Source organism: Empidonax traillii, unplaced genomic scaffold (genome assembly GCF_003031625.1).
Source record: "Empidonax traillii isolate 1590-97213 ecotype Southwest subspecies unplaced genomic scaffold, ASM303162v1 scaffold391:size1093220, whole genome shotgun sequence".
NCBI classification, from domain to species: Eukaryota; Metazoa; Chordata; class Aves; order Passeriformes; family Tyrannidae; genus Empidonax; species Empidonax traillii.
In genome coordinates, this window is record NW_020955584.1 from 601,608 (window position 1) to 621,302 (window position 19,695).

At 35.7% G+C, this 19,695-nt stretch overlaps 1 protein-coding gene across 3 annotated transcripts in view; it reads right to left on the reverse strand.

The window, feature by feature from the left end:
• UBR2 (ubiquitin protein ligase E3 component n-recognin 2) overlaps positions 1–19,695 on the reverse strand; it is a 57,847-nt gene that overhangs the window by 13,056 nt on the left and 25,096 nt on the right. For 2 of the 3 annotated variants that reach the window (XM_027893496.1, XM_027893497.1), the window contains exons 14-35: positions 18,618–18,746; positions 17,693–17,876; positions 16,597–16,658; positions 15,690–15,800; positions 13,747–13,812; positions 12,296–12,418; positions 11,899–11,962; positions 11,472–11,596; positions 10,149–10,201; positions 9,789–9,891; positions 9,203–9,251; positions 8,617–8,771; positions 7,160–7,262; positions 6,311–6,420; positions 6,063–6,143; positions 5,106–5,287; positions 4,193–4,392; positions 3,241–3,334; positions 1,721–1,882; positions 1,275–1,372; positions 998–1,070; positions 46–194 (exon numbers count right to left, since the gene is read on the reverse strand). In XM_027893496.1, the coding sequence (XP_027749297.1) occupies positions 46–194; positions 998–1,070; positions 1,275–1,372; positions 1,721–1,882; positions 3,241–3,334; positions 4,193–4,392; positions 5,106–5,287; positions 6,063–6,143; positions 6,311–6,420; positions 7,160–7,262; positions 8,617–8,771; positions 9,203–9,251; positions 9,789–9,891; positions 10,149–10,201; positions 11,472–11,596; positions 11,899–11,962; positions 12,296–12,418; positions 13,747–13,812; positions 15,690–15,800; positions 16,597–16,658; positions 17,693–17,876; positions 18,618–18,746 (2,476 nt within the window). Of the gene's footprint in view, positions 1–45; positions 195–997; positions 1,071–1,274; positions 1,373–1,720; positions 1,883–3,240; positions 3,335–4,192; positions 4,393–5,105; positions 5,288–6,062; positions 6,144–6,310; positions 6,421–7,159; positions 7,263–8,616; positions 8,772–9,202; positions 9,252–9,788; positions 9,892–10,148; positions 10,202–11,471; positions 11,597–11,898; positions 11,963–12,295; positions 12,419–13,746; positions 13,813–15,689; positions 15,801–16,596; positions 16,659–17,692; positions 17,877–18,617; positions 18,747–19,296; positions 19,383–19,695 lie in introns of those variants that run through there. The other variant, XM_027893498.1, reaches the window with a different exon arrangement.

Genomic DNA, 19,695 nt, shown 5'->3' on the forward strand with positions numbered 1-19,695 from the left:
ATTCTGAAAATCACCTAGAAAGGAGCAAAATTAATGCATTAGTACCTATAGTCTGTATCGTGTAAGCACAGCTCCCCCAGCACATTATAGGTACACGTGGATCTTCTTCATTTGGATGAACCTTCAAGCCTACTTTGTATGTTGCCGTACCAAAAGTTGTCAGCATCTCTTTTATGCTCTCAGAATAAGGATTCCTGAAACAAAGACAACAATATTACTAATTCACTATTTTCTCCACTGGCAGCATAGTACTTTAATAATAAGCATTCATCCATAGCTTAACAACTGGATTTTTAAAATTTAAGTGACAACTCCAATATCCTTCTTTGGATCTGGTATTCAGTAACCTCTTTTTTTTGTGACAGATACATTCCAAATTATTTCTTGATTATTTGATTGGAATCAATCTCATTTTTTAGTGTTAAGTATATTTAGTCTTCAAAGATTATACAGTTAAGGCTAAATTACAAGAAATATGTGTGATTGATAGCTAAATCTGTTGCCAGTTGGGACAGGTGCCTCACATCTTTGTGTGCAGCTGGGAAACAACTGTCTGTACCATGTAATGATTTTATTACTTTTTCTTCAAGTCAAGAAAGGGTAGAACCAAATACAAGCACACCATAGCAGCTCAAATTAAATACTAGCAGTCTGCATTTCATAGTCTTCCCTCATGTTTCACATTGTGCTGGGTATAACAATTAATCTTTCATCCAGTTACAAGTAGTACAAAGCTTAATCTTTATGCCAGAAAAAAAAGTGCAGCATGTTCTCTGCACAACTACTCAACACATCTACCTCTTCAAATTCTACTGCATTACTTAGGACTTGTGGGTTGAACTTCAATACCATCATAATAATATAATTATTTTTTCTAATTAAAGCAAAATTCACATATTTGCCTTAATTATGAGACCCAGCACAGAAGTTACATTCTATTTTCCTGTTATCATTTCATGATGAATTTTTAATGAATTATTAAGATGTAAATACATACTTCAGTTTGAAATCTGGTCTAAATCCTTCCGGTAATTGTAGCTGATCCATTTTTTCTGAATGACCAGAATGACCTGTACCAAAAAAAAGTAGTAAATCACTAATTATTCACCTATACATAATTTTTTCCATTACAGAAAGGTGAAGAAGCACACCACCAGAAGCTGAACTTCCAAGATGTTCATGCCACTTACTGTGGTAGAACTGATATGCTCACTTCTTTTCCATGACTAGTATAGCATTTTCACATATAAATATACAGATTTCTTCAGACTTACTTGCAGAGTCTTCATTTCGAAGCAAATGCAGTGCTTTTATTTGCTGGGATACTGTTTTGATCCACTGAGTTAGGTTTGGTTGGCCTGAAAAGTCTAACCTGTCAAAAAAATCCCAACAAACAATTAAAACCAATTTGTATACAGAATTAGTACTTTAGAGGCATTCCATGCTCTTCTGTTTCTCAACAGGCTCTTTCCCTGCTGCCAAGGTATTTTCTACATTCAGTTCTTTTCTGTAGGTCCTATGCTTTCCTGCCCTTTCATGCTCTAAATTCCATAATATACAACAAAGTAAAATTCATAAACCAAAATAAGCAGGCAGGCAATCCATTTGAGTGTATCTAAACGAAAGTTAATAAGCATTCATGAGGGTTTTCTGGGGTGTAGCTTGTTTGAGACCTTATTTTTTTTTACATTTATTGAGGACATTCATAAAGCAAACAGACCTGTTGAACAAAACTCTTGGTGGAGGAAGCAGTGGAATAACAGTGTTGCTTAAGCATTCACAAAGTGGGCAAAGGAATTCACCATTTTCTACATCGTAACTTGTGTGTACTCGCAATCTTTGTTGTCTTCGTTGCTCTTTCGCTTGGACTGCATCAAAATACCTTTAGAAAACAGCAAGTCATTAGTGGCAAATTATTAAAACATTACTTTAACGTAAAAATTCAAGAATTCTCAGGAAGACCAGTTTTGCCTTTTCCCAGATATAGGTAAGAAAATTATCTGAGGGAAAAAGCTCTACCCTCTGACTGATAAAGTACTACTAACTGCAGCTATCCCCAGTTTTTGGGTGCCAAAATCCCCTAAAGTGCTTAAGCTCACTGGGCTGTTAAAATCATGTTTAAGACTTTAGCAATTTCCAGAGGAAGAGGCAAAGAGAAAGGTTGAAGGATTAAAAGAAAAAGAAAAAAAGGCCTAATTTAACATAAAGTGTTTAGGGAGATGCCATAAGCATTATCTGTGGGCATATTCCATTACAGGCCACAACGAAAACAGAGCAGCAACTGGAAAAACTGGTGGATGAATCCTCTATGGAACAGAAACCGAATTCACTGCTTTGCTAAACGTAACTGATATTCCAGAAGCTTTGGTGTGGTTTAAACCATGCCAAACAACGACCCCAAAATGATCTGAATACAGGCCTCTAAGGGCATTTCCAGGAGATAATGGAACCCACATAAGACTGCGAGCAGTGGTATCAAAGACCACAAATGAAACCACAAATATGGCCACAGAATCTCTGGGAGCTCCTAACCCTCTTCACACACAAGGCAGAATTTGAAATTAGGCCCTTTAGAAGCCATGCCAAGGACCAAAGCAAGGGCCTAACCGAAGTCAGAGGTTTGAACAGTTTGCATTTGTCACATGGCACTGGCCCCACACAGCACGAAGCATGTTTATACACCTCCAAAAATCAAATAATAAAAATAACTGGAAAAGGTTTTATTAAATAGCTAAGAACAAAGGATTAAATTGAGTTCATGTTGAAGATGAACTTGACCTAGGTTGCAGATGTTTCTACTTCAAATTAAACACGTTGGAGGAATCAAGAGTGCAAGAGATGCACTGTCATTTAAACCTCCAGTAGATAGCAGAAGAAGCAGCAAAAACATGTCTACCAGTGAACTGCAAGAAAACCCCCAAAAATCTGAGCTTAGTGTTCAGATATATGTGCACCACAGGGAATTACGCACTGAGATAAGCAAATGGAATGAAAGTTGCCATCTGTGGCTTTGGATTCTTCTTTATTGAGATGACAGACAGCAATTGAAAATTATTTTGAACATATTTACAGCATTTGATTTCTACTTCTTTGTTCCAACAGAAAGTTGTTTTAATCACTTTATGAAATTACTGTTTACACTTACCACATGGTAGTAATTTTGCCATTAAAATTGGTGCCATTAGGCAATCTGATAACTCAACATGCTATTTGGACTAAAAACTTAATACAGCCTTTTACCTTTGCCAACAATGAGCGTGCATAATATGTCCACAGCTACCCGTGTGTGTTCCACATGACAGGTCTGGGTGCATGAATAAGGGGTCATACTTCTCTGCATTTAAAACAAAACAAAACAACTTTGAAATAAACATTTATCAAAAGACTTTAATGTAGACTGATGTTACCACAATCGAATTATTATTTAACTTCATCAGAGAACTGTAACTCATTTGATGAAGCACAGAACACATTACTAATCCACAACAACTTAAAATTATTTAGATCATTTACAAGTATCATGTCATTTTGTTTTGAGTGTGTGTGCGCGCTGTACTTAAGACTTCCAACCAAGCTTTTGGAGGCCTTGGTAAAACGCCCAGGATGTACCTGCAGTTTTAGCGGTTCGATACCATCAAACAGTGAGTCCAAGAACGTTAATTTTCAAAGTGAGAACACAAAACAAATCAGTGCAGAGATTTTCTATGTGTTTAGAATCCAGAGAAGCCTTTCTATCAATATCATTGCTCACTGTGATCTGTTTTACAAAGTACCTAAATCCAAGATTTTTTTATTATCGCTAAGAGGAATTTCAGAGGATACAGCTGAGGAAGATAACATACATCTTGTGCTTCTACAGCATTACAATCAACACCTCCTCTCTCTCTAATGTTACAGGCATCGTTTAAGAACAAACACTTCTGACTTTAAGGGGGTTTTTTAACAGTTATAAATAATTTGTCACATATGAATGGCAGAACATTTAGATCATGCTTTCAGTGATTTACATTATTTAGAACACACATTTCTATCTCACTAAAAAAATGGGGAGTTTTGCTACTGATTACAAAGAAGCCTTCCACAAACACATAGTTAACATAAGGCTATGTCACTGTCTCAAAGGAGCACATGCGGTTGTCACAGTGACTCTCAATATTTTTTAACATTAAAGGTAACTATGAACAGTACTTACCAGGGTCTGGAGTAATTTTGCTTCTATTTTTAGACAACACAGTCGATCGCTGGATAAATGCTGCCAAGACCATAGCCCTGCTGTCCACTTTAACTTCTTGCTCCTCCTGACACAATATACACATAACAACCTGCCTGGGTTCGGCTACTCTAGTTTGCTCTGGTCCCAAGGCTGTGAGTTTTGCATCTGAAATTACAGGGCTAAAATATTCAAAGAATATTAGTAAGCAAATGGTCTGAAAAACATCTCATTTCAGGTCATGATTTAAATGTGATGAATGAGTTTTCTAGATTTATGATAAATGCTCTCTGACAAAAACCAATTTTGGCATTTATACAACAATTCCTATGTTCTCAGAAATAGCACATACTTTCTGAAAAAAATGCATACCCTCCCAATAGTATAACCCACCCCAGTTTAACACAGAAATTAAATGTGCAGCCCTCTGTCATCCCCATCCCTAAGGTGTCTGACATGAATTTTGAAAACACTCTGCACTTCCCCACAGATCATTAGCATACTTCAGTCCATATTTCCAGCTACAATCAGATTTTCTTCCAGATCTTCAACCGAGATATAATCAGCTGTTTCCAATTTACCGTGTTCAATAGCATAGTCTCTTCAGTATCATAAATCATTCACTGGATGATTTTGTACAAAGAATTATTTGCCTGTTTATGTTGAGCACTATGGGGATGCAGCAAGAGCGGAATCAATATTTAGCCCACCATCTTGACAGAGAAAGGGTGGAAAGCATTTTATTTACCGCTGTGTTTTTGTCTCAAAAACTTACAAATAGTTTTCCATCCAGACAAAAAAAAAAAAAAAAAAAAAAAAAAGGCAAGCTTTTTAAAGCAGTAACAATGGGACAATCTGACATTAAGGGTGAAAAATTTAAAGGAGATTCCTTTACCTATTTTCATGTACTCCAGAGGTTGAAGTATCCAGCTCATCCAAAGTTTGCTGGAAGAGTTCTTTGTTTTCATTGATGAAGTGCCGCTGCATCTCGGACATCTGAGCCATAATCTTTTCCCTGCGCAATCTGGCAATCTCAGCTTTCCGCTTCCTTTCAGCTTTGTCTTTATCACGTGAACTCTGAAATTGTATTGTTCACTCAGTCATCTTTAAGATCTTGTTGCAACAGGTAAGTTATTTTAGTTACTGCTTGGTGTAACGGACTAACCTCCAAATTTTAGCTACTGCTATGTGTAACTTTTACTAACCTCCAAACAATCAAAATCTCATAAAAGACACAAGAAAAGTCTAGTTATTTTGTGCCCTCTTTTCTTCAGCTCATGTTCAATGCCAGGTAGAACTGCAGAGCCAGGAGGGTAACCTCCTCCCCTCAACACTTAACTGTACTTTATATTTCTTTTCCCTTTAGTCATTCACAAGATAAGAAGATAAGAAAGCGACAGGTCTCATCTCTAGTGTTACTCTCCCTCCATACTACCTGTATTCCTAAATGCACTAAGGTGTAGTATCTAGAATGTCATGTTGAGCTAAACAAATGGGCAGAGCTTATCTGGAATAACCTGCATGGCAAAAATACATAGATACCATTTCTTTTAGCAACTTTCCATGGAGTCTGAGATTATGGGAAAAGCAGAAACATTTAGTGCTGTGATAAAAAATACAAACAATTCTAAGGGGTGAACTTGCAAAAGATTTGGAGACTACAACATATAAAGCAAATAGTCCAGGAACTCTACCAATAGGCCTTTCAAACAAATGGGTTTGAGCTGTGAGACAGAATTTCAGAAATCATTAATGTTTCCTATCTTTGATTTAGAGCTACAATTAGAAATACAGTTCCTTGCTAGCCACAACCCAGACATGTTCTAAATCAGCTGTTACAGCTTGCTTTTACCTCTTCCATAATATTTCCTTCTGTTTCAGCCACAGGACTTGAAGAAGAGCTTTCTCTTAGCTTTTTAATAGTATTAAAAGTCTGTAAGAAAAGAATACAACACTTAATTTGTTTGTGACATGAGAATGTAACTGTGTATACTACAATGCTGGCCAGATAACGTGCAATGTTGGATTCCAGAAGAGGAAAAATTTAGCTACAACAAATCAGCAGGGGAAATTAGGAAATCATCACAATAATACATTTACCTTCAATATCCATCTGATCATGTCCTTGTGCACTTCCAGATGAGGTGCATTTTGCAGTGTTTCAAGCATAGCTAGTATGCTAGGGGAATTACTGGGTGCCTCTCCTGGTTCTGAAACAAATATTACAATGATTATACCATTACCTGACAAATGACTCATTCATTAACAATTCAAACAAAAATCACCAGCACTTGTTCAGTAGCTGAAGAATTCCTTCAGCAAACAGGCACAATACAACTTTTAGTTCCCCCCCCCATTGCAAACATTTTGATGAACAACCTCTAAACCCTGAAAAGTTAGAGTAAACCTCTAAATCCTGAAAGTCATGCTTATGGATTATATTTTCTCACAAGAGAAACGCACTGTATGTGCTCCCTTGCTATTTTCATCCTGGGAGCTCCTATGTAGAACTTCCAGTATTTTATTTCCTATTATTTTAAATGGAAGAGTCTTAGCAATTTTCATATGTTGACAAAACTAGAGGCTCTAGTCAGGAGATACAAAGGAGAGACAAGATTAAAAGAACCTAAGAATGTTAACTATCATTTCTGCAATTGTATCTAATGCTGCACAGCAATCTTTGTTGAGATGCTGCTTAAAGATATTAAGAATTAAGTTTAGTGGGAACTGTTCAACTTCTGGATTTCGTCTCCAGAAAACACCTTTAGTACTGCTACCATCATAGAATCTACATATATGTAAAGCACATATCTATAGTCAACTTGGTAAAATTTTGATGAATAAACAAATATATTCTTCTGGTAAATGCCGTTTCAGAAGAATAAAATACGAGATCCTGGCATTTTCAGTTACTTCAGATTTGCTATAAATATGAAAAGAAAAGCATACTTGATATTTTCTGAGTGAAGGTAAATGTTACAACATTCTCCTCACTGAGATTCTCCAGATGCTGTTTTTCTTCTTGCAGAGCCATTCCAATTAAATGCAAAACCTAGGTAAGAATTATGAACTTTAGTTCTTTCCTTAAATAACTCCTATAATTTAGCTATATAGTTTGGGTAATTAATTGAGAGACAGGATAATCATACCATACAATTACATAATATGAATATATTTGCAGTTAGTTCTATATATCGAATTCTAAAGCTACATTACACAGCAGCAATAGTTTTTGTTTGGAACTTTGCCACATAAAACCCACACTGAACTACTTATATCTTTCTGTTTGCTGTCCTTACTAGTGAGTGAGAAGTCAGTGCTGCTTAGCTCTCTCCCTGGCAATGGCTTGTTATTATCTGAAGTCTATGGACAGAAGCACAATGCACACTTTATACCCTTCTAACATACAAAATTTACTGACAAAAATTTAAAGATTTTAAACAGAATTCTCTCTAGAAACACATTTTAAAATAACGCTAATTTTCATGTCAATGAAAAGCTGCAAATCCCCTTGCACTTAAGGAATGGAATTTCCCTATTTGGCACTATAATCGTCCGAATGGCATTTTAAAGCTGAAATACTTCAATCTTGCTGGTGAATTCTGTCATGCTGAGTCAGCCATTTTGCAACCCTATGCAAATTGGTAGGATGCTCTAGACATAAAGCATTACTGAATGCCTGGAATCAACACTGAAATTCACGCAAGGAAAGGATAATCACCTGAAACTTTGTAACAGAACTGGAATACAACAGTCTAAGCATCTACAGAAAAACTGTAAAACCTGATGAGAGTCTTGATGTTTTTAAAATTTAATTATACAGTCAATTTTTCCTCAGTCTATCACATCTATTTAACAAAGTCTCATTAGATATGGGCAACTTCCTCTTGCGGATGTCTCACATCAACTTCTGCATGATCTTCCAAGACAAGAGTAGTTGACTTGGGGAAAATAAGTAAAGTTTGCCAAAGCTGATACATTTTCAAGTTAGGAAACTCTTTAGTGCACTTCTACAATTTTTTTTGAAGCGATGTAGCTCAAACTGAAAATAAGCAAGTGAACATCAAGAAAAAAACGTCTATTTAATACGCAATAACTCAGATTAACTGGTTCTCTACCACAATAAACACTATTTCAACTGATTCAAGCAGAATTCTTTCCTTTTTTGTGCATCACATTAGAAATTTACCTGGGTCTTCTATTCATTAAAAAAATAAATTCCATTGGAGGCAGAGGGGTTTCCCTAGTTTTGTATATCAGCAAATACCATTTATTTCTCATTCAGAGAATATTCTGTGTATTTCAGATACCAAGCAAACAACTTTTATCCATAAAACCACGTTAAAATGCTAAAATAAATATTCCTTCATTAGCATAAGCATTATTTAAAATAAAAAACCCCATACCCGTTGCAGCATGGACTCTGACCAGGCGTAGCCATTGTGTTCTACTGCCCACTGCAGTATAGTTCCCATAATGCACAGCATCACATCAGACTGCAGAATATTAACCAGACTGGCAAAAAGTGGGCAGAAAGGAGGAAGAGCTGGCGGCGGAAGTGCTGAAAGGGAAATTGGTGTGTTTGACATTTCTCCAAGATTTGCAACGCCCATATAAAATGTCTGACTGAACAGCTTCACCTAAAGCAGGGGGGTAGGAACTAGATGATCTTTAAGGTTCCTTCCAACCCAAACCATTCTATGATCCTAAGGCAGAAAGCAATTGCTTGATAAACAGTATTACTGATAACTGGCTGTAACATTCAATGTGGCTTGCATGTAACAGAAAAGCCAAAGGAATAAACTCTCCAGAAGGCGGGTTCCATGACAGATCAGATCCCTGTCTATAGCCAGGGAGACATAAGGGAAATTGCTACATTTTCAACCAATTTCTACTCTAGCCCAGGAACAGGTTGTTAGTCTTGAGTGTCAGGACAATACACAGCTCAATATGTGATTCCTTCTTCTACCATCTTCTCTCAAAAAGAAATACCTGTATCTTCTCTGTTCTGTCTTTTCAGCTTTCTTTGTGCTTCCTCTGCCTGAAATAGAAGAACAATTACTCAAAACCTGTACAAATATAAAACTAATAAAAAAAGTATTCATGCTTTACACCATTGTTACTGTTTTTCCCCCTTTTTACTGGCCTTAAATAAACATGAAAGCCTTCAAGTCTTTTCGATTTATGTTCTACTTGTAAAGTAGGGCACACAACTTCAAAATTAATCTTTCATCCTGAGCCAGTCTGAACTCTTTTTCTAGCATAAGATTGTAAGACAACTCTGAGCTAGAGTGGCAATTTCCGTAAAACTAAGGGAAAATATAGATTGTTTTAAATACTTTCAGTAACATAAGAGGTAAGAGAAGCCACAGACAAGCTCCTGAAGGCCCACTGATTTCAATAGCTCTGTAGAGGGCACAGGATCCAATGGCACAGCAGTCACTGCAAAATCTTGGGCAAATTTTGTTAACATTCTCAAATATCTAGCTCATAACACTTCTTCCCAGAACTAAGCTTTGGGAAAAGGCAAACCAAAAAAGACACAAAATAACCACCATAAAATTAAATTACTAGTTACCTTTGATTGCTCTGCCCTTGAAAAGTGATAAAAATACAGATTGAAGTTCTTGGCACATTCTGGTTTTAACTCATATAGCCCTCTGCCTGTTAATCCTGGTTTCCTACAAAAAAACCAAACAAAACATCTTATGCCCATTGGTTATTAACATCCGAGAAAAAACAGTTAAGTAGAACAGCTAAAAACCACTGCTCAACAGGCATTCTAGAAAACAAGTAAGTAACAGTATTAAGAATCCTGCATGGGAGTAAAGCCATGAGAAATTGTCTCGACCCAGCTCTCTTTCTTTTATTCTCTCATTTTCACTAATTTAGCCGTTCCATTTCTAAAGCTGAAATATTAGAATAGAGGGAAACATACTTGAAACATGCCACTTCTTCAATCACACTTTCCATTCCTGTCTCTCTGTTCTCCTACAATTGAGTGAAAAGGCAAGACAGTGTGTTACTGCAGTTCTTGGATTAAACACGTTCAAATAAGATATAATACTACAGTAAGCATGCAAAATGAATGTAGCGCAAAGTCGTTTTACTGGTACCCAAGAGAACGCTACAGCAACACATAACATGAAAATACATTCAGGAATACCATCTCTGCATCTACATTTTTAACAAGCCATGCCATTCCAAGTGCTTAATTTTTATTGTTTTTCCCTGTCATACTGAACTTGGATGTAACAGTAGCAGAAGAAAACCTGAATCTTGCATACTGAGCTTATCTTTGGAATACACAGTCGCTATTTCTGGTTTCTAGGTCTTTAAGTTGAAATAAATATAGGAAAGCTAAAAAAAGTTACTGAGAAATGGTAAAACTACCACAAAAGGCAGCAGGAGACATTAGTTCAAATACTACTCAAAAAACTACTTCATACACAAATTGACTTTTAATATTCCCATCCCCTTCCTGCAATATGTATTCATAGCAGTTAATGTGCCAGGGAAAAAGTATTTAAGACGGACAAAACAGTTTGGAACTCTAACTAAAATCCCAGTTTGCTCTTTCATCCAACCTTAAAACTATTCTTAAATAAATTTAAAATTTTGCTTTTCAAATTCTTTAGGATATTTAGAACAAAGAAAAGTATTTCAGAATCTATCTGTACAGTCAAATAAACTACGGAATTCTGTCTTCAGAAATCATGTTTAAAAGATTGCTTCAAAAATATTAAAAAGAAAAGGAAGCTTTGCTATCCTACAGATGCACTCCTAACAGAATTCACATAAATGCTTCTGTTCATGCAAATGAACCATTTACATTACACAAGTTGTAATGCTGTGTCTGATTCAATGTCTTTTCACTTACTGTTAGGCATTAAAATATAACAGCTAATATTTTTGGATAGTTCTTACAACCCACTTCCATACATCTAATTCAGGGTTTACAAGCAGCCTGCAGAGACAGTCGGCCAGATGGCCTGATAAGGAACCGTATTAAAAAGAGAAAGGAGCCGAAGAAGCATTCAGGTTCCTGCCTCTTTCATATGCTGTTCCTTCTTTATCTCTTTCCTACCCTCTCCATGAGAATTATTACTCTGTACTCATGCTAACCTTGCTCTAAGCATAATCAAGCTGCTCCCATTCTATCCATTCCACATTAAGTGAAAAGAACTTGCAAAAGAAAAATTTTCAGCAATCAGCCTTAAAAAGTAAAAGTTGCTTCCCCCCTCCAGGCCAAGTTACTTACATCTTCAGGTAATGCTTTTACCAGTTCACTGTGAGCCATTGGCCTGATGCTCAGCTGATGGATGATCTCTCGTTTGATTTCATCTGTTGCATTTACCTGTCCTATTCCTGGACTGAATCTTTCACCTGTAGAAATAAAACACATAATTTTTTTTTTTTTTTTTTAGGATTTTAAATAGTCCTTTCTCTTCTTCCTTAAGTTAAAGGTTGGAAAAAAAGCCACCTGTGAAATCTTGTGTTCATGCACCAGAGTTCAAAAATTCATTACACTAATCTAAGCTAGTTTTGAGGTTTTTCTTCCACAAGAGAAGTCAGAACTACATGAAGTTCCCAACAGAACTGAACTTGAGATGGAAATGAAAATGTTCATTCCAGACCATTAAAGAGACTTAAATTTTCAAAATTAATTAAATACATTCTGAACTTACCAACAATCATTATAATGAGGTATAGCATCTCTTCTATAAGAGTATTATTTTGTTGAACAACATCCTGAAACAATCAAAAAAAGAATTTACAATTTTCAATTAAAAGAATTATTCCATATACTGAAAATACTTTTTCAGTGATTCAAAACATTGCTTGTTTTCACCCTTAGCACTCCCAAATTAAGCTGTGCTGAACTGTAATTATATGTGCAAGAATTATTCAACACTTTCTGACATTTACCAGTTTGATAGGTAAAAATATTTACGCATACTTCAAACTAGCCAAATGAAACCAAAATAGGATTGGTTTTGCTTTTTTATCAAGAAATTGCTCTGCATCTGATACACTTCGAAAAACAAAATTGCGGATTTTCTACTGCAGTAGTACATAAAATACCTTGTTAGTATTTTCTGAGCTGAATCTTTTGCCATAGTCAGGAGTACTAAATATCTGATAAAGTTCAAAGCGACTCAGCATTATCATCAAGAAGTGATTTGGATCCATCATAGACACACCAGTCTGTTAAAAGAACATTATAAACAGAAATTAGATTGCGTCTTATTATAGTGTGTTTATATACTTATATATGATGTCCACAGTATATTCTTTATGAAATTAATTCCTTTCTCAATCCTGGGCATGAAGACTTAACTACTTAAATTTACCCTCTTAGGACTCCAAAATGAGAAGTGTCAGCACACTTGACAAGCTGAATTCTATGCTTTATCAATAATTTCTAATGCCATTTTAAAGGCATCCTGTAAAATACTCAGGGTTATTCCTTCTATCTGAAACGGTCTAAATAAAATTCAGTGAAAGACTTGTTTGGTTGGTTTTATCTCTCCAAGCTTGTTCCTGCTGGCTCAACTTAAGGCATAATATCACTTCATACATAGCACTGAAGATTTTAAAAACTAATTCCAATCCTCAAAAGAATGGCTAAGGTTTTAGAGCAAAACTTCCCAAATCTTCTTGGAAAGAAAAATATTAATGTCTTAATGCAGCACAAACACTGACTTCTGTTTCCGAAAACTACTGGCTAAAGTTTTTTTTATTAAACAAGATATCTTATTATAAAAATTTGCTATTAGTTCACTATTGCTAATGGGACCATCTTTAAGACACAAGAATTTCCAACAAAGCTAAAGGATATCTACCCAAACAGGCAGCTGCAGATGATCATTAAAAATTAGTGGTAGATCAAGCCTCAGAGAAACATGTCTGAAAGCAGAAGAAACTTGGGGCATATGTATCCTGTTGGGTATTGCTAACTCTAGGTAAGATTTGAGGGATTTTCTGAGAAAATATTTTGCTGTGCAGGTGAACTATGCACCCCGAGCTGCAAATGTTAGCTTACATTGCTCTCAGTGTAGAAATACTGAATCTGTGTCAGAGCTAAACAGTCTGCCAGATTTGCAAAATCTCTTCTGAAGGAAAGAAATAAATCACAAGGGTTTCAATTTCTGTCCAGTATTTTAGATGCCAACTTTGAAGGGGGGAAGAGCCAATGCATACACTGAGTACATTACTGAAGACACAGACTCACACAACTGCTACTACAGCACAACCCATTAGTTAAAATATTACATTCTTGAAGAAGTAGCATTATATGTGCATTACATAGAAAATTCCGTACTTTCCAAAGTATAGTTAAAAATAAGGATTACAACAACAGTTATTTCCTTTACAAATTATCCCATAACTATAAAGATACAATAAGAAAATTGGAGCCTTTCCACAAAAATTTGACTTTTTTCCTTGTCATTGAAACGTTCTGATAGAGCTAATAACAAACACACACGTCCTCAAAATGCTTGATAAAAATGTAAACTGGTATATGTGATTACCTGAAGCATTACTATGTCCTTGTCAAACATCTCCCTCCTGCACTTCACATTATGATAGTAATAAATCTGAAAAAAAAACCAACAAATACCACAATCATTATTAAGATCATATTTAATCTATAATTATTTTAATTCTGGAAAAAATTAACTTTGCTATACAGTGTTAGTAAATAAAAAATGAACCAGTGATTTGAAAAAATTATACAATTGTATCTGTAATCAAAAAGCTTTTTTATACAGCACAAAATAGTTGCTGGCTGCATTGTATTGATCTAATGTCTGGGCTGCATAAACTTAGAAGGAAAATATCTTTGACCTCATTGGCTTATGTATTAATATATCTATTTGCTTAGCAATTCACTGTTCGAAATTCTCAGGAGTGAAAGCCCTTGCAGTTAGAGAAAAGTTTCTTCTTCATTCCATGAATTGCTCTTCGATTATTTGAGATATAATCTTTCAGGAATTGCCAGTGTCAGCACAATGTTAATATTGTGATGGAACTAGACTTAACCCAAACCATCCTGAGAATGAACTCAACACTACTGTGCCAAGCAGCAGCAACACTGCAAACACTGCACGGCACTGAAATGTGGGAAAGTTTGGTTCTACCACAATGAAGGAAAAATTAATAGGGCTGACAAGTTTCTGCCTAGGACCAGGAGCAATCTTCAGCATGCCAATCTTTCCTCTAGGAACACATAATTTCTCACCAGAACTACATGTAAGACAACTAGGCGTGCCTTTCTTCCCCACCCTAATAATCCACACAAAGACATGCCCATTCCTATTGTCTGGCAAAATATGCAAATGGAGCTGGCTGAACATGAGCTCTCATAGCCACAGGAAAGACGAAGGATTTGCTGACTCTGGGAACCTTATTAGCTAAACTAGACCAAGCTCTTAAATTCAAGATACTGATAACCAGGGGAAATTAACAGACTTATTTCACCAGCAAAAGCTACGCTGAAATTCCAGATTTGATGTGTGCCTTGAGTAGCATGGGCACTGCTATAAATTTACATAACTAGAGTTCTTTTTGATTAATAATGACAATAAAGGATATCACCTTATAAAGATCCTTTAAGAGTCAAGAAGTGTCAAGAATACAATATGTTTGAACAGCTTAATTGCAGTGCATGTGTACTAGGAGACTGAATTATCTAATGAATATGAGGGTTGGTGGGACTGAAAGGATTTTCTTGCAAATAAATCAAGTTAACACCTCCCAGGAATGAAATCCTGTTCCTGTTGTAATCTATGTCTTGCTAAGAAAATCACTTTAGACGATCACCCTGGTGGGTGGTACTGACACCACAGTACCCATTTTATAGTTGTTATGCTTGAGACATCTAATTCATACAAACGCAGAGCACACTAGTTTAGAGATGAAAGGAGCTAGTCTCCAGAAGTATGAAATAAGCATGAGAGCTAAAGCCAAGAAACACTCAGTTCTACACTGATTCTAATGCTTCTGTGGGGTCTTTGGATTTCAAACTACTTTATAAATATAAACAGCCACAATATCTAATGCTGCATGTTTTTTTATCTGAGACACTTTTACATGGAGGTGATGAATCCATTACTGAAGATGCACAGATCTAATTCTGCATTTAATAATGCTTTTGGACAGTTTACCATAAAAAGGTTAAGAGTCATTAACTGCACTTTACTAAAACTTCTTTACATGCAGAGCACTAAGGTCACTGAGTCCTGTAGCAGCTCTGAAACAAAAAAGTGACTTCTGACTAAAGAAAATCAAAGACCAGATTAAAAGCACAAATACTCAAATGATGAGTGCTGATATAAACACCCACCTCGCACTGCTGTAAGATTTTCACAAGTAAAATTTGAAATCAATACAGAAGGGGAAGGTTTTGAGGTTTGAAATTATTCTGGGGGAGTCACCAGAAAACAGCGATTCTGCAGGTACTATTTACACTCACCTGATTGACAAGAGAGAACCCATTCCTTCTCCACATCCCCGCATGCACTTGGGCACACAGAACTAGGCATCGTAGAGGGTGTTCTATTAACATAGGCGGGCTAAGTTCACTCTGCATTAAGAAAATGTAATATTTTGATATATACAGAGAAAATAAAAGGGGACTTAAATGAAGGAGGATGGTATTTGTGATCATTTAAGATATTTCGGCAATACAAAAGTAAAGCAAATCCAACACCAAAATTTGATGAGTCTATTCACAATCTATCCAGTCAAATGCTACCCTTACATTCTCTTTGCTCCATGAAAGTACTGCACAAGGGCTTTAGTTTATTCCTAAAGAACAGATGGTTTCATATTTTAAAACAGCAACACTGTCAATTTAATAATAATGCAATTTTATTTCTTTCATTCAAAGGTTAAGTACTATTTCTTTCAAAAGACACTGAGATTCTTCTCCAACTTAAGTTTTATCCTCTTTTATCCTACTTTTTTTAACTTCCACTAAAGAAACATCATTTCAGAAAGAACATGTGGGAAGCAAGAAACAGTTGGGAAAGAAAATCAGAATCCAGACCAAGGAGAAGGAATCAGATCCTGCCTGAAGTTTCTAAAAACAGTTTCTAATACAAAAAAAAAAAAAAATGGTTATGCATGAAGAACAAAATACAAGCCTTAAACCTGAATCTTAGCTATTTAAGAAAGCAACACTGATTGCCTATGCTCCAGTCATGAATATCTATCATCATTAATCTTTTAAGAGACAATTTCATCTGCCAAAGATAATCTGAGTAGAATTCATGGTAAAAACATCCTTTGTTTTATTTAATTATATCCTACATTTACATGACCAATTTTGCATTCAGTATTAATTATATTTAATGAATATGCTACATTTAATTACATACCAGGGGTAGCAGCTCTGGAAACTTATAGGCCACTTCAGTTTTACTGAGGAGAACATGCAAACCTACATAAATACATGGGGGAAAAAACATACAGAATATTATACACAGTATTTTATATAATTCAAATAGGGAAAAAAAAGGTCATCTAATTTACTCTCAGACCATTTTCTGGACACAGCTACAAGCCTGCAGACTTATCACCCTGGAGCAACACAGCTATTTCCTGAAGAAACATGTTAAAAGCATACATTTTGAGAGAACTAAAATTTTCACATCGTATCTGTGTAAACCTTGCAGTACAAGTAAGATTTTTGCCCTTCTTTTGGTTCTGTCATACCCCCTCAGCCAAGAGTCCTGGGTCTATCAAGACAATCAACAACAGACAACTCATCCTTTTTATCAGTTCTTAGATAAAAACCTCCTAAAATATCTCAGGAACTAGAATGTGGCTCCTACAAAATACATGAGGGTTTTCTGGTTTTCTTTGTTTTAAAGTTACAAGGACTTGGCTCAAAGATTCAAATATTCAAAGTTATTTGATCCTGAGCTGCATGGCATTTGACCTAAGAGTTACCTATTTCACTTCATTACTTGTGAATTTTATCATATGGCTTTCTGATTCTGTAACTAAAATTCACAAAGTGTTTTTCAACACAACTGTTGAAAAAGATAGGCACAATATAAAGAGAAAGGCATAGCTTGATTTTCTGGTGACACATCTGCTTGATAAATCTGTTCTCTAACAGAACATTGATTAGTCTATTCAATCTGACAGATAAATGTATTCCAAAAGAGTCAACCACAGTCGATATTTTGTTGCAGTTCTTTTGCATCACAAAGTGGCAAAAGCAGCAGTAGCTACCTACAATACAAATCCAGAGGCATAAGACAATCTCCACCAGGTCTGAAACGAAAGCAAGTCCTCCAGTCCTTGGGAACATTTGGCCTAGAGGCTACCAAACAGCTAGAAAATGGTCAAAATGCAGCCTATTCAGGCCTTAAGCAACAGTTGTGTAGTTCTTCACGTACACACAAACAAAAACCACATTTATACAATGTTTTTCATCTCCTGAAATATTTTTAAAGTAGTTCATACCTGCAAGTAAACGAGAAACTGGGAGATGAATGCTAACTTTTTCCTGAGAAACGCAGTATCTGATAGTCTCAACTGAATGTCCACACATACTGAGAACAATAGGCTGTTCTCCATCAGTAAACCCACTATGACACTGCATCAGCACAGTCAGGCATTTCTTGTAAGCTTCAATCAACACTTTTTCCTGAAAGAAAGATTGCAGTTTACAGAGATTATGAAAAAAACAGACAAATAATACAGCCAACGTAAAAAAGACTGAAGGGTTGGAGGTTTTTACCTTTAACAACAGTCCTGCAAAATTAAGATAAGGATTCCAACAAAAGAGCCAAATTAAGGAGGGCACAGATTGCAAAATTCATACTGGTATGTCTGATGAGAAAAATACCCACTAGTATGTTGTTTGGGTTTGGGTTCTGGTAACTTTCTGATCAATGATAATGCTAGGCTAATAAAATCTGAACATTAAATAACAGTAAGAGATTAAAGCCGGCCTGAATGCTCAAATATTCTAGGATCACTTACTCCACAGCCATATTTTACAATGCTCAAGTTCTGTACTCCTAAAACTTGGAACACTTATGGAGTAGAAACATCATCTACAATCTGCAGTATGTGGTAGATCCAGGGTCTCCTCCTCTATTCCCTCTTCTCTGATAATTATAACCTGATAGTGTTGTGATGATCACAGCTATCAGATGTGTGACACAACTCTCTGAAATATTTTGTAAAAAAGTTTAACCACATTCTCATGAATTGGCCAGTACAAGCCATAAGAGACATGCTTAAATACAGAAAAGGTTTGCACTCACTCAGAGAAGATTTTCTTGGCTTATGGTGAATTTATGTGTTCAGCTCAATTGTTACATGTAATAACATTTGAGTTTTATCCCCCTCCACATAGAAAAACAATTCAGAAGGAACTTACATCTAATGCACACCAGTCCTGCATCATTGAAATAACAAGTGTTAATTTCATCTGCAATGTAAAGGCTGCTTCCCACTCTGGTTCCATTTCAATGTGTTGTCCTACTTGACGAGTTATTGGATCCATACCCTAAACCAAAAAGAATTATGCATCTCAACAATGTATCGCTGAAATATGTTGATAAAATCAGCATGAGTGTGAGACACTGGTTAGCTATCCTTATGAGCATATTGTTGCTGCAACAGGTAAAAAGAAACTTGACACCATCTGAAAGGGAATGAAACATATCAAACTAATAACAAGACAATTAAGTGGGATTTGGGAAATTAGAATACTATGTCAAGAAAGGTTTGGATATGAGCTGTATCTGTTATTAACAAATGCAGAGATTTCAGTATTATGAGCAGTCCAACAACATTTGCATACATAAAATATCTTACATACACATTTTGGTTTCTGAATACACTTTCTAGGGTTGTGCCATTACATACAGTTTTGTACTAATTAAATATTGGGTACTACAACACCTAATCAGCTCTTAGCATAAGAAGAAAAAAACCCCAGCATTATCTGAGGATTACAAAATTTTCAAGTGACTATCAAAAAACGATTAATGAAAGCTAAGTACTGAGACAGGTATGCTACTGAAGTACTGAAAAATGGGAGTGATTCTGACTTACACCTCACTGATCACACAGCCAATTTGCCCTTGTAAAAGCTGCACTGTTTTTAAAATGCTCCTCTTAAGATAAGTACATGAAAAGGCTGTGGAAAAAAAACACAGTGAAGAGGTCTGTTTGTGTGTCTTGAACAATATATTCCTCAATACACAAGGAGCAACTCTGCTGACACTTAAGATGGACCAGATTTTGCTCACACAATTAAATGCCCTGTCTGCCTCTATAACTGCAAAATATGTCCCAAATTACACTTCTTTTTGTACTGCTCTTTCACTTTATTGCCCTCTACCCCAAACTAAATTTTAAAAAGTGAGGTAGACGTTATGTTTCAGAAAAACATGATGACTCCAAAAGTAATACTGTACTGAAGTTATAAAATGAGAAGTATATTATATTTC